This window comes from Panicum virgatum, chromosome 1N, assembly GCF_016808335.1.
Source record: "Panicum virgatum strain AP13 chromosome 1N, P.virgatum_v5, whole genome shotgun sequence".
In the NCBI taxonomy this organism is placed as follows: Eukaryota; Viridiplantae; Streptophyta; class Magnoliopsida; order Poales; family Poaceae; genus Panicum; species Panicum virgatum.
The window spans coordinates 19,168,674-19,184,289 of record NC_053145.1 but is presented as its reverse complement, the minus strand read 5'-3'; the positions used below and the strand labels follow the sequence as shown (position 1 = coordinate 19,184,289).

Below are 15,616 nucleotides of genomic sequence, written 5' to 3'. Positions count from 1 at the left end.
CCACGAAGTTGATTACGGTGCTATAGGTGGTGTCCTCTATTGCCACGCAGTAGGAATGGTTGTTATATGTGGGACATTCTATTACTACCAAAATATATAGGTTGGAGGCAATAGGTGGAGCACGCTAATGCCACCTAGTTTGATTAGTTGTAAGATGTTTCCTACGTTGTTGCTTTGAAAATGTTTTGGTTGCCAAAAGTTCATGTCTCTATTACCACCATAATACAGGGTTGCTACAAGTGGAACTTACTATTGCCACGAGCCTTTGTGACATCGAAAAATATGGGTTACGATAGGATGAATTCTCTTTTGCAACAAAAGGTGTTGCTGCCATAGTTTTGTAGGTTGGCATATGTCAATTCTGCCATGCTTATTTTTTGTAGCAGCAATAATTTAAAACATTAAAATACAAGATCAATAATAAGTATGCATTTATAATTCATGAAACAACATTCAACCATTCACTGATAAATTTCGTTCAACAACAGCATGTAGCAACACATAGCAATATTAAACCATTCAACCATTCACTGATAATACTAATAAGTTTTCAACAGGACATTGTTTCAACACATTATTGGCATGACTTCAAGACGATCCCATCACTTGATCAACAAAGAGTGACTTCAAGAAGGTCCCATCACCTGTTTGCTCCATTCGAAATGGCTTAGTTTCCTGAAAAGAATTAATAGCATTTGTAAGCATCAAATAATTTGTAATAATGGAAAGGGTGCAACAACAGCATGTATCAAACCAAAGTTTCATTGTAATTCATAAAATTATCAGAATGATAGCAAATAATTAACATAACTATTAACACTTTGACAGCTGAAACAGAAACATTCACAGCAGGTAGAGTACAAAAATTTCAGCTCCTATCTTCTTGCGTTTTGTCATCTCCTATTTGCAGCTTTTTCCTGTAGATGTTGTGATGAAACGTATGCCGCGGGCGGGACAGAATGTGCTTCACCAGCTTTACTACTTCTTGAAGTGCGAATGCTAGCTGCCCTTGGTTTACCACCGACTTCAGATTGCTCTGGGTGGCTTTTAGGCTTCTCCTGGAACAAAAAATTTGGAAGGAAAAAATTAGGTTTGATTTTGTTCTGTATCTGATGATAGAAGTAAAAAATTGTCAATTCACGAACAACCTGACTAGAAGAGAGCACATTCGGTGAGTTTGTCTGTACTTCTTCAGTACTCATGTTTGATGCAGCCGCCGCCTCCTCTGCAGATGCAGCGACATTATTGTTTGGCTGGACAGTTGTTGGCAGGACAATCTATGAAAGGATACAGACATTTAGATATAGAACCTATGGAAAGAAAGTCATTCAATAACTAGCTTGACTAGTACCTGCTGAGGTGGTGCCTGTCCATTTGCTGCTTGCATCATTGATAGGAACTTTTGCCTAAGCTCTTCTTTATCAGCCTCCCTTGCCTTGTTAATTTCTTCAATTTGGCGTGCATGTTCTCTCCTTTCGGCTTCCCTGTCAGCTTCCCATGTTGACATTTGTCGTTGTAGCTGCCCAAATGATTCCATGAGCTCGACGTGTTCCTGATGCTGTTGCTCCTCCCTACGAATTTGTTCCTGGCGATCCCCATTCAGCAGCTGCCTTCTAGTTGGGTTTTTTGCCAGGTACCCATTACTATGCAACTTGGTTGATTTGCACTCTGTGACTGCCTTGTATGCCTTCTGGAAAATCTCGTTCTTTTCCTTTTGGGTAATGAAGTTTTCCTCTGCATTTGATTCCGCCTCGGTAATAAGACTGCTTGCTTTGTCCAAACATTTAAAGACACAGATGGAGGAGTTATTTGAACAAGAAATTGCATGCATTCTATATTTGCATGGACTATATATAGTAATGTATGTACAAATTCAGTGAGAACTCACGTAGACATCCCTAGATTCTTGGTCTTTCCAGTGCCCATCCTTTGTGTGAGTTATAAACCAAAGTTCCATATCGTTGTGCTCATCACCAGTTTCTGGGTCTCTCTGATATGCCAAGAACATAATAAATTAGTAATTCATCCTGCAAGAAAGCTTGTAGATGTGCTTCTCCAGTTATTACCTTCTCATAGCTGCGCTGAGCATAAGGCTTAGAGCCTGACAAATGTCTGGTCCTTTGTTGGGCTCGAATCCCAGAATTTTGTATGCTCTTTGCCTATAGAATGTCAAGATTTCAACAATAATCTTAATGACTCAGACATAGCTATTTGTATGAAATTGGTATTGTTCAGTAATAGTAATAATGTGGAACAAACCTGGAATTTTGCAGTCGTAAAATACTTCAACATATAGTGCCATTCAACAATATCTAATTCTTTAGGCTTATGTAGCATTCTCTGGTGGTAGCTGTTGTATGCCTTGGCCGTAGCACTGAAAGTTGAACGCCATCCTTTGTAACGCTCCTTAGCAATGTCCCATATGATTCTCCTTGAATGATCATTATCCTCAATGTCCCACCTAGCCTGTTATATAATTACAAGAACATGCAAATACTATGTGAGTTGTTATGTTAGTTTAAAATTGAAATGTATACAGAAGCAAAGATTTTGATTACCAATATATCAGATGCTATTGACTCTTCTACAACTTCATGGACATGTTTCCACGATTTCACTCCAATGAGTGGCGCCCTTTTCCTTGTAAACATTACTATTTCATCAATGAATGAGCGGTAGTTATCACCTACCGGTCCTCCAAGTCTGGAGAAGTCAACTTTCATCTTTTGATTGCCCGCCTTGATTCTCTTGGAGATTGCCTTCAAGCCATTTAGGGGACCACATTCCCTTTTCTGCCCATTTTTTTGAGCCTATTCCATGGGAACTGTTGACGCTCCTTAGCGCCCCCGATTTATATACCGTAAGCGCATGGTTTCATGTAGCTTTTCCCTTAGAGTATTCCCCCAAGGTTTATCAATCTACGAAACCAAAGAGACAAGAAACAATCTACTAGCATAGAGATTCCTTTGTGTGAGATGGTGAAAACGAATCTAATCTACTGAAAACACGACAAACACCGAAGGTAGCAAGAGAAAGTTAGAGATAACCAATCTAGATCACCTAGATCATGCATATGTTGTAGTTCCAACTAGATAAAGTGAAGTAAGGTAGATGTGAATCTCAATGAAAAGCATCTTTAAACTCAAAATCTCCAATCCGATCCCTCGATACCCCACCTACTTAGTGGCAACGGCCTGTCACGACGCCACCCCTTTCAACAAGATACCCTGAAGCAAGTCGAACCCCCTTTGGTAGTTCCGCCATGAACCTCTAGCCACCATGACTACAAGATCATGCTAAGCGATCTATCTCGATAATAGATCTAGGATGAAGCGAACCCAAAGAAAAGAACGAAATCGAAAGAGAGAACATGGTCGCTAAACATTCGGAATCACAAATAACTTCACCATGAATAATAGTACATCACAAGATCACAACCGGGGCCCTACCTTGATCTTGATGATCCTAGCTCCAGAACTCCGACGTGGTCTTCCTTGCAAGGTTCCCACGTCGGCTAGGGCAAACCCTAGACAACTAGCACGACCCTCGGCTCTCCGAGAGGTGTCCCTCTATCTTCTCTGCTCCTTGGCGTCGTCTCCCGAATTGATCTCTCCGTGAACCTTGGGGAGGGGTCTTTAAATAGCCTCAGGGAACCCTCGGTCAAAGGGGAGGTCAAACCGACCTAAAAAAGGGCTGGGCTAGCCGGCCGGCCTAGCACTTTCCTTCGCCGGCTCGTGTTCATCTTTTTCCCCAAGTCTCCTGGAATCTTCTAGAGTTTATGTCTTTCACGATTGCACCCCTTTAGACGTCGTTATCTTTGAGATTTCTTCGAGGAGAAGGATAGGATGGAAAATCCTTCCTTAAATATCTCTTTGCTTTGCTTAGCCCCGAAGTATCTTGATCTTATCTTGTGGGCTTTGTCTTTTGGGATTCATTGGAGGGTGGATGTGCATGAACGGGCCTCTAATCGTCATGGCCTTCGATCCTTTGTTCAGGCTTTGGTCTTCGTCTTTCTTCGTGTCATCACGTGATCGTGGGCCTCGCCATTTCATGCTCCAAAATTGGTCAAAAACCTGCAAAAACGAAGTACCTACAAAATATATGTGCAAACGTGAAAACGACCAATAATTGGGCCGAGGTTAGGATGGTTAGTGATTTTGATATTAAATTCATGCCATTATCAAAGTTAAACAGGGCATAAATGGATACTTAAGGAGCGCCAATAGGAACAAAATGTAATAATAGACACTAAATGACATAATATGCATACACAATTAATTCCTAATAAACACAAGTTACCATTTCCTTGCCCCTGTGTCCAACACCGAGCATGAGATGGTGGCTGCATTGGAGGTGTTGGGTTGCTGTCTTGACTGGAATGTATATGAATGTTAGGATTCAAATACGCATCTGCAGACAATTTTGTGACATGATGTGCTAGCATAATTTGAAGTCTGACAAAGAATGGTAATTTGTTTGACAATTAGGAGAGGGATGTTACTGATGTCATCAAGTTTTCCTTCAACCCCCAACCTTTCTTGGTACATCTTGATTGTGTCCTCCCTGTATATGTCTTGAAACTCTAAAAAAGGATCCATAATGTCAGTCATGAGTGAATTGCAAAATCCATGTGTAAATATATATATATTGGGCTTTACCATAACTCACCATGGCTCGGTTCCTTGTATGCATATAAGCTAGCCAATCTTTGTATGCATCTAATTCAGATTCTTGCACTTCTTCTTCTTCATCATGATCTGAGGAAACCCTATTGGATTTTATTGGTGTTATGGCCACAGACGGGTCTGCTATTGGATTCTTTGACAAAACTATTCTGACATCCCTCTCATCCTCGTTACTCTGTATCATTATTTCTACATCATAATCGAACTCAATCTCATTAAGTGTTGCTTGCGCAGGAGCTTCAAGACTTCTCTTCTTGTAGTACATGTAATCCCTGGACCGATACCCCAATTTTGATTTCATTGTTGTTAAGTTACCAATCGTGATTTGACCCAAGTAAGCTCTATAGGTCTTAACACGTTCTTCTCCCTCCTCACTCCCCTTGCAAACGACATGCATGATCCATCTATCATCTGTTATGCATATTCATCGGTGGCATTTCAATTATTTGCAGTAATTTGCAGTAAATCGCGTGCACAAATAATGCATGAAATCTATGGTAGCAGTGCCTGCACAAATGCATGAAATCTAGGGTGGCAGTAGTAGGGTATGATCGAAAGGCGAAACAACGTACCTGGTCTCGGTCTCATCCTGAGATGAAGGTAGCAAATATTGTGGATCTTGGCCGTCGTCGCGTGCATCTTTGTCGGCCGAACATTGTGATGCTCTTTGGGACGAAGCTGACCCAAAGAGCGAAGTCGTCGCTGCCGCCCTGCTAGAGATGGGAGCTCCATTAGTCGCCGTGCCAGAGGTTGGTGTGAACATTGGAGGTAGCATCGCTGACACCGACGCAGGTGTGTGCAATGTTTCCAACGAGGAAGGGGTCCCCCTTGCCGCCTCGCTCGATGTCAACATCCTCTTCGCCTGCGTGGTGGAAGGCGAGAACCAACTTGGCGGCGCCTGTCGTTGACTAACCCTAACTGACCGATGTAGATTGGTTTAGCGAGGGGATTATGGAGGGAAAGACGCACGAGTATTAGTCAAATAACGCGGCGTTTCGCAACAACATGGGCCAGTGATGGTAGCGCGGTAGTTTGGCACTTTCTTAAAAATTTCGGATGGAAAAACTGGCGCCACTTTCAAAATCACAGGCTACAAAATTTTTGGAATGCTTAGCGTATTTGAGGAGTGCATTTTTGTGTGTCCCGCTGACGTGCGGGTCCCACTCTATTTAATTTATATTTGTAAAGACGATTGATTGAACTTTATCGATCTTTATTAATAATGTTTCTATATAAATTAAACTAGCTAATTAACTATTTAACTGAACCCAGATCACACAAGATCATCCAGAATAACATTCTTCTAGATTACACAAGATCATCCAGATAGACAGTACCAGAATAACATGCATTACAAAAATTTAGTACCAGAGTAATAACATGCATCAGACAAATTAAGTAACCAACTAAGGATAGGCAACTAGTGCATACGATATATGAGGACTGAGTTTACACATAGGCTTCCCGAGCCACGAGGACACCACACTAATTAAGGATCACAAACATGATCCACATCGACATAATTAAGTTCAGAGACACATGGACCAAAGACACAACTTCAGGGACATGCTTCGAGTTTATTTGCTGAACTTCTTGAAGTTCCGCCTGAGAGCACACCGAACCGCTTCAAGTGAAGGACCATCACCTGATAGGATCTAAGAACCTCTTGTCTTCGTCATCCCTCTCCTCACTAAATTCCTGATATTAACTGAAATCCTGTTAACTAAAAGAAAGAAAGCAGTCAACTGAACTGTCAGAACAATTGAATTCTTGATGTTAACTGAATTACTAAATGCCTTTTCTGGTTCATCTAGTCTGCAAGATCTTCAGCAAAATATATCACCACACACAGATAACCAACCTGCATTGCTACCTTAGCTACAATAATCAAGGCCACACTGAATTGAAGTAAGCTACGCTCTCTGATCTAATCCTACACTCGCTGCAAAAGAGTTGGCGTCCTTCCTAGGCGGCGTCCCAACCACACATGGGCCGGCCGACGCACCGATGAACACGAGACACCGTCTTCTCCACGAGAAACCTACGAGTTAGGGGCACGACGTTCGTCGATACCAGCGGGGCCTACTGGCATAACCGCACACAAACCATGTTCGCCCATGTCGCTGGTGCTCCCGCCCCTTCGTCGTCGCCCTCGATCTTCCTGAACAGCTCCATGGCACTGGCATCTTCTTCGGTGCTGCTGTTGGGCCTGTACTTGTACACGGCGAGGATGTGCATGGCGACTTGATGCCCGGCCTTGGCGGCGCACTCAAGCATGTCGAGGCTAGGCCGGAGATCGCCGCGCACCTCCACCAAGACCACGCGCTTCCCCGCAAAGAAGCACGCCACCGGGTTGCCGACCTTGGACAGATTGATGATGAGGTTCTGGCAGAAGCCGTAGTCGTAGTACAAATCCTATGACCCAATCGGCAGTAGGGGATGCACTGCAAGGCACCACCCGACCTCCGGCATGCGGGAAACCTACCGCATTTTCTTGCAGGTCGCCCTTAGGGAGCCGACCTCAGCCGCCGCAAAGTCTGAAGACTCGGCGAGGCGGGCGGCGATCTCAACTGCAATCTCAGTCGGGAAATTCTCCATCAGATGTGAGGAAGACGAGGGATGCAGAGGGTGCGTGCTGGGAGGCTGTGAGGAGGGGATGCTGATTGATTGGATGCGAGGAACAGATGAGAAAACCCCAATTTGATGGTAGGGGAAGGGGAAGGGGAAGGGCGTGTTCTTGATGGTTCCGCCGCGTCTCCTCGGTTTCTGACCGCTGGAACAGTAGCAGTGGCACCGATGTAACACCCTAATTTAAATTTCAGCATTTATTAATAAATTTAATTGGATTTATTTAATTTTTTAAGGTTTATTGTGTTAGACTTGCATTTAATCTAAAATTTTGTTTCTTAAGTAATTGAAATTTTACCATAGGTTAAAATTTTGATGTTGCATTCATGCTGGTGCATGGTTTTAATTATTTGAGTGTGGTTTGAATTCAAATTTGCATTTGAATTCAAACTTTATTTGAATTAGAAATAGGAAAAGAGGAGAGAAAACCAGAGTAATAGGAAAAAAATCAAAGCCCAGTCCAACCCAAGAAACGGCTTGGCCCAACCCGTTTCCTTTTTTCCCCGTAGCCCATCTCCTTCCCTATCCCGGCGGCCCAGTCACCCAGCGCGGCCCGCTTCACCCCCGCTCCCCCTCATCACGCGCCACCGGCCCAGCCCGCTCCCCGGTCGGCCCGAGTCACGCTGCGTTCGCCTCAACGCGCTCGCGCGCCCCCTCTCGCTGACGTCTTGGCCCCACACTCCAGAGCCTTCCCCTTCCTCTGCCGCTAACCTCGCCGGACTTCCGCTGCTCTTTGGGCCTCCGCCGCTCCATGCCTGCATCCGTGCACCCCGCACAATCCCTGCACAGGCGTACCGTGCCTTGCGCAAGTCACCCGACCCTGCTACACTCGCGTCCGGGCCACAGAACGGCCTGCTCACCGCACAACGACGAGTTAGCACCGCCCCGCACCACCGCGAGCTTCACCCGTGACCCAATCCGTAGACCTAAGCGCCCAGGTGTTTTAGCCATGCCGCGCTCATGCTGCACGGCCAAGCCGCAGCCCGAACCAACCCCGGAAGCGTCGGATTTGTTTCTCCGACGAGCTTCGCGCCGCGCCGCCACGGACAGGACCACCGGCGGGCGAGCGCCGCCGCCCCGCGCGCCCGAACCCCCCCTGACCACCCGATCTCAGATGGACGCTGCAGATAGATCGGCATATCCCTTCGTCCTGCGCCCTCAGATCGCGATCTAACGGCCCATAAGCGTAGATACCGGTTCGCCTGTCAATTTTGCATAAGAGCCCCTGTATTTTATGGATTTCAACCCGCAGTCCTAGTGTGTTGATATATAATTACGGTTTGGCCCAGTTTTTAGCAGTTAGCCCCCTGATCTCTTTAGAAATAGTACCCGCAGTCCAGCACCTGGTCTTTTGCACGCCAGCCCTTAGATTTAATGGTTAATTATGCTTAGACCCTCGGTTTTTGTAGAAAACCCCCTGGAACCTTAGTTTTCTTGCAGTTTAGTCCCTGAACCTTGTTTTTAGCCTAGAAAATGTGTGTTAGCTCTGTTTTAGGCATTCTTTATATCCACGCGATCGTTGTAACGTGTAGAATAGTTTTGGCTTAGTTTTTCTTGCTATTTTTATGTATTGATGTACTGTTTCTTAGTTTTTGCCAGTGTTTGCTTGTATGCTTATTGTTGTGCCTCGTTTTGGCCATGTGTTCGTGAGTAGACGTCAAGCTACCGGAGGAGCCCCAGTACCAGTACCCGGAGTAGCCGTCTTCTGAGCACTTTGAGCAGCAGCAGGAGCAGTACGAGGAAGGCAAGTATAACATGAACAACCTATCATCTTTAAATACAATTTCATACTGCATTTTAATATTGTATGCCTATAAGGATTTCCTAGCCACTTTATATCCTTTATATATATCCTTTGGGTTGCATTTTGGTTAGTTGTGCTAGTGCCGCGCTATAACACACTCTGGTCCTTTTTAATTAATTTGATTAATGATTTACTCGAACTTAATTATGAGAGTGGCCCTCTGTGCTTCATGCTTGGGGGGCTCACGTCTCGTTAAAATATGGTTTTTGTAGAAACATGGTTTTGGGGGCCAGCACGGTGCTTAGTGCTTGGTTGGCCAATCTCCATAAGGACCGGTTCATAGAGCGACAACCTAGGACAATAGCGCTACCACAAGGCTAGAATGGGATAGGCTTGGCGTAATAATTAGATCTTTTTGGTTTGGAGTAACTTACCTGCGGGGCAGGGGCGGTAAGCTTCTATGGCCCTCGTGCTGAGTGGCATCGTCTGTGCTTCGTGTCTTGACGCCCACTAGACCTGCTCCATAGTCGCTGATCCACCCTCGCAGTTACTCCCTACCAACGAGATTCTTTGTAAAGGCCTCGTAGTGAGTTTGCTAGTCATCTCACCTAAGGAAGTGTGATGAACAACTGGCGTAGCTCATGACTTGTGGGTAAAGATGTGCAACCTCTGCAGAGTGTAAAACTGGTATACTAGCCGTGCTCACGGTCATGAGTGGCCCAGATCCTCCTTTTGATTAGTGGGGTTGTCTCCTTCCGACGAGGGAGGTGCCTCTCGGGGTTACCTTGGTGGCTTGGTTTCGGTTTGGTTCTCAGTAGTAACATGTTTAATCTTGATTAATTACTATGTAACTGGGTTTATGGTAATTCATCAACTTGTAGTAAATAGCTTTAATAAAATTTTGCCAATATTAAAAGCTAATGCAGTCAGTCAGCCAACCTTAGAGCCACATAGTTTGTGTTATACTTGTTGAGTACAAGTTGTGTACTCACTCTTGCCTCTTCTCTACTTTTTTCCTCTTGGATACTCTACTGCTGCTCAGTTCCTGCCGACACGAGGGAGTTCGTCCAGCGCTACCAGGACTACAAGGACTTCTAGGTGTTCGTCTCCCAGTCGACGTCCCTGTGGCGCCCTGCTCAGCTTCGGAGAGCTTTTATCGTATTTGTACTTCGCTTCCGCTGTATCAGACATTTTGTCATTAATGTAATAAATAACATTCGTATTTCGATTTATTATGTCTTATTCGTGATATGTGCTGTGATATATTGTTCATTCTGTTGTATATACGTGTGACTTGATCCTGGCACGTATATGATTGCTCGGTTTATGTTCTTTTATAAACCGGGTGTTACAGAGTGGTATCAAAGCCGTATCGACTGTAGGACGAAGCCTAGATAGAACTGGTCGAGTTTTAGAACTTCTTCTCTCCAATCCTTGCCTGTTGAAACTATTTTACTATTATACCCCTTGAATTCTATGACTTTTACCCGTCTTGCCTTGATTTCTCTCTCTGAAGAATAGTTTTCGTAGATTTGGACTGAATCAGTCATCTGACCACCATGAGTATTAGTTAGGTGACCCTTTTATAATAATACGATAGCACGTTCTGCGACGCGTTGTGTTAGTCGAGTCGTATGTTAAACTCGGCTAAGTTGTGAAAATTGTCTGCTTGTTATTATGCTATATGTTTGATTTGGATTTTTGAATGATTGCATAGCTTAGTAGTTTAAATTTGTTTAAAGAAACTCACTCTTATGTTAAGTTAATTAATTAATAAAATGAGTTAGATCGTTGGGGGTAAAACAGTCCACTCTATCCTGTCTACTTTATCATGGCTGAGTCTTTTTCCGCAAAGAGTTATCATATCCATCTGAATTTATTCCTGCAATATCCTTACTCGTAAAATCTTTTGTCCAAGATTAGATGGTGAACACCAGGCGTGGTTCTGACCAGCAGGGGCAGAACAACCAGGGTCAGAACACCCAGGGGACCGGGATCCCGATGCCTCCGCCTCTGACTCCGGAGCAGTACTTCCAGCTCCAGATGCAGATGATGGCTACCCTGAACAACACTGTTCAGGCTCTTCAGCAGGCTCACACACAGCCTCTGCCCCCTCCACCGCCGCAGCCTCGCGACAGGCGTGCTGAGTTCCTGAGGGGTCACCCGCCGACGTTTTCTCACACGTCCGACCCTCTTCAGGCTGACGACTGGCTCCGTGCAGTGGAGCGCCAGCTGGACATCGCCCAGTGCGATGATCGTGAGCGCGTCTTGTACGCACCAGGACAGCTGCGAGGGGCAGCTTTGGACTAGTGGGAGTCCCACCCAGTTCAGGACCGTGAGGCTCTCACTTGGCTCCAGTTCCGAGAGCGGTTCCGTAGCCACAACGTCCCCGCGGGCGTTATGAAGATGAAGCAGAAGGAGTTCCTTGCACTGAAGCAGGTAATCTTAAATATAATCATTCAGCGGTTTCTTTTGAACTTATGCCCCTTGTTCTATCCTCATGAATCTTGAGTTAATCTTTCGATATCTATCTGTCTTTGTCACTTCAGGGGACTATGTCGGTCACGGAGTATCGTGATCGCTTTCTGCAGCTTGCTCGCTACGCCCCTGCCGATGTTGCGGATGACCGCAAGAAGCAGGAGCACTTCACGGAGGGCCTTGAGGACTACCTCCAGTACGCGCTGCTCAACCTCCGCTTCGACGACTTCAACCATCTGGTTGACAGCGCGCTCAACACTGAGCGCAAGCACTTGGAGATGGAGGACAAGAAGAGGAAGATTGTCCCCGTTGCTTCCGGCAGCAACACTCGTCCTCGCCTCCAGCAGCCTCAGCAGTACCAGCAGCCTCAGTACCGGCCTCCTCAGCAGTACCAGCAGAGGCCGCAGCAGTACCCGCCTCGACAGCAGCAGCAGGCAGGTCAGGGCCCGAGGTTACCAGCACCTCCGGCTCGTGCTCCACCAGCTCCGCCAGCACCGCAGGCTCCACGTCCGGCAGCTCCTACCGGACAGCAGGCTTCGACACTTGCACGCGTCTGCTATCACTGCGGCCAGCCGGGGCACTACGCCAACACTTGCCCCTGGAAGGCGCAAGCGGGACAGCAGGGACGCCCAGCTCAGCCCAGGGTGCCAGTACAGGGCAGGGTGAACCACGTGACGGCCGAGTCAGCGGCCGAGGCTCCTAACGTGGTTATTGGTATGTTCATGGTCAACTCTCACCCCGCTATAGTGCTTTTCGATACCGGTGCTACTCATTCTTTCATTTCCAAGTCATTTGCCGAGCAGCATGGTATACCGGTTTCTTGTATGAGGACAGCTATGGTAGTTACCTCACCTGGGGGTCAGATTTGTACATGTTCTATATGCTCCAGAGTTAGTATTGTCATAAAGGGGGTAGAATTCCACACTGGCTTGATAGTTATTGACTCCTCGGGGATAGATGTGATTTTGGGCATGGAGACACTTACCAGATGGGGAATCCGTATTGATTGTGCTCAGCGGACAGTTCACTTATCGGCATCTGATGGCCAAGAGGTGACAGTCAGTGCTTCAGAGCCTTCTGGATTTCTTCATCAGATGAAGGCTAGACCCACGGACGGTATTCGCGTGGTGTCTGAATTCCCGGATGTCTTTCCGGATGATCTGCCAGGTATGCCGCCTGAACGCGCCATTGAGTTTTGTATTGATCTCTTGCCTAGCACAGTTCCTATTGCAAAGCGGCCCTACCGTATGGCACCTATAGAGCATGAAGAGGTCAAGAAAACTATTGATGAGTTGCTAGCCAAGGGCTATATCCGTCGCAGCTTCTCTCCTTGGGCTTTTCCATTATTGCTGGTAGATAAGAAGGATGGCTCGAAGAGAATGTGTGTTGATTATCGGGAGCAGAATGCAGTCACTATCAAGAACAAGCATCCACTGCCCCGTATTGAGGATCTCTTTGATTTGCTTCGAGGTGCTCGTATATTCTCGAAGATTGATCTTCGTTCGGGTTATTTTCAGCTGAGGATCCGTCCTGGGGATATTCCGAAGACGGCATTCACCTGCAAGTACGGGCTATATGAGTATACAGTCATGTCCTTCGGCTTGACTAATGCCCCGTCTTTCTTCATGCATCTGATGAACATGGTCTTCATGGATTATCTGGATGTCTTTGTGGTGATCTTCATTGATGATATTCTGATCTTCTCCAAGACAGAAGAAGAGCATGAGGAGCATTTGAGACTCGTATTGCAGAGATTGAGAGAGCATCAGCTGTATGCTATGTTCAGCAAGTGCGAGTTCTGGATTGACGAGGTTCCATCAGTCGCACATATTAACGCGCACGCCACGATTACGCCTAGATTCCTGCGCCGACTGGTGGACCCCGCTTTGCAGTCGCACATATGAAACCGCACGCCAGGATTACAGTGGGTGGGCATTCCCACATGTCAGGGACACAACAGTTTATGTTTTCAAACAGAGAAAATGTTTTCAATTGCAAAGTGAAGTCTCCATTGTACGTACCTCACTTTGTATTTTGCAAACTTTAGGATTTTTCAATCTCCATTGTCATGAAATGTTATTTTAAAAAAAATTGAACCTACATATGGCACGTTTAAAATTGAACCTACATTCGTGTAAGATGACTACGTGCATGTGACCTATGCTATATGGTCCTTATAGACCAAATCCAATGAGAGTGGAGCATGTAGTTTAAATGGTGTATTTAAACAGTCCGTCATACAATTCTATATGTACATGTGTGACATATTGGCCTATACACCAAATTTCATCGACAAATACACCTACATTGGAGAGTTATTAGGACTTAGTGTATGCAATGCTAGTAAGGTACAAAATCAAACTTGAGTCTATGTGCACAGTGGAACCCATGACATAGATATTGATTATATACGAAGTTAGAAAAAAGAATGAACTGAATCAGACAAGAAATGAGAAATCTAACCATGTTTTAAGTTTCTGTTATGAATCAAAACACAAAATATGTAGATCCATGAAGAACTGATGAAGACTTGGCCATAAACCCAGCGCCGACAGGTGGGGCCTGTGTTTCAGTCACACATATGAAAGCGCACAGGAGGATTACGCCATGAACCTTGCACCGACAAGTGGGCCCGGCTAGGACGGTGGGTCCCGCATGTCGGGGACAAAAGGTGTTTCTCTTTTGGATGGAAACAATTAACTGCCGGGGGGCCTCTCTACCACCAACTCCACTTTCTCCCAAAAACCGTCCCATCACTTCAATTAATTCCCAAGCCACGCTTCATCTTCATCGGCAACTTCTCCGCCTTCTCCTTGCTTCCTATGCACGCTCCACCGCCGTCGACCGACGCCATGGACCCCAAGGGGAAGCGAAAGGCAAGCATCCCGTCAGCAAGCTCCCCTCCTCGCTCCTCATCGTCGGTAAGCTTTTGGCGAAAAAAACCCTGCTGTTAATCTTGATTGGTGAGATCGATTTGGATTTTGTGTTCTTGATTTCTGTCCATTGCATGTTGCAGTCAAGTGGCGGTTCTGACGTGCCGCCAGCGTCATCCGTCCGGCGTAGAGGATATCCCTCTCTGCCGGCGAAGCGGCATTGCCCTGGAATTGACCCAGCGGCCTCGTAGGTTCCACCGCCGCCGCCACCGCCACCACCACCGCCACCATAGGGTTCCGGTGGCGATGGCCCCAGCCGTCGGGCTCCCTCGCCGCTGCCGCCGCAGGGACATGTCGAGGAGCCCCTGCGGTTCTCTGAAAGGACCACGGCAAGCGGCAAGGTGATGTTCCTATGCCCGTTCCGCCCCGACGCCATGGGGACGGACAACATGTGTTGCCTGATCGAGTACGCCCTCAACTTCAACCTGGATGACCTCCTCGCCGAGCAGCATCGTAGGCTTGCTCGCCGACACCTTCATGGTGATGAGGAGGAGGCTCCTGAAGCTGAGTACGATGATTTCTCTGATGATACCAGTGAGGAGGGTGACGGCTGATGTTGTTTGGGGTCGTTTCTTCTTCTTTTGGAAACGTTTGAATCTTTTGCTACCCTTTCCTTTGCCACACTGGGCAACAAGAAAGGGTTTGGTTTATGAACTCCTACTTTGGTTTATGTTGTATTGCAGTGAATGTTTATGTTTCAGAATAACATCCAATTTCCTATGTATATGTATGAACTACTACTTTGGATGGTTCAGAAACTTGTCCCCTTGTCCCCACATCCAATTTCAGAAAAGCATCAAATGTAAATTCATTAATCCCCTTGTCCCCACATCCAATTTCAGAATAGCATCAAACATAAATTCAGTAATAAATTCACTAATCCCCTTGTCCCTGACGCGTGGACCCAGCCATGTCTTGGCTCACACATGGCCCACAAATCGTGCAAGTATCAAATAAAAAAGTTATCATCTTGGCCTTGTACCGCATAATCAACTGGTGCAACAACTCCATCATCAATGTACGTGTCATCTTCATCATCAACATCAAAGACCGCATCATCTGGTTCATCAACTGCTTGGGCCTGCACCTGAGTAATAACTGAGACATCCCCGGTTGTGCCTTCCTTGTCCAATCTTGTCCAATTCATC

General features: G+C 46.1%; 1 protein-coding gene across 1 annotated transcript; it reads right to left on the bottom strand.

Annotated features, from left to right (window-relative positions):
• Positions 1-1,793: 1,793 nt before the first annotated feature.
• LOC120653390 lies at positions 1,794-7,283 on the bottom strand. Its single transcript, XM_039931146.1, has 6 exons — positions 7,206-7,283; positions 6,792-7,100; positions 2,559-2,792; positions 2,260-2,466; positions 2,067-2,153; positions 1,794-1,988 (listed from the first exon to the last, which is right to left on the bottom strand). Exons 1-6 carry the CDS (start codon positions 7,281-7,283, stop codon positions 1,971-1,973), a joined length of 933 nt encoding a protein of 310 aa, XP_039787080.1. The 3' UTR covers positions 1,794-1,970.
• Between the last annotated feature and the right edge of the window lie 8,333 nt (positions 7,284-15,616).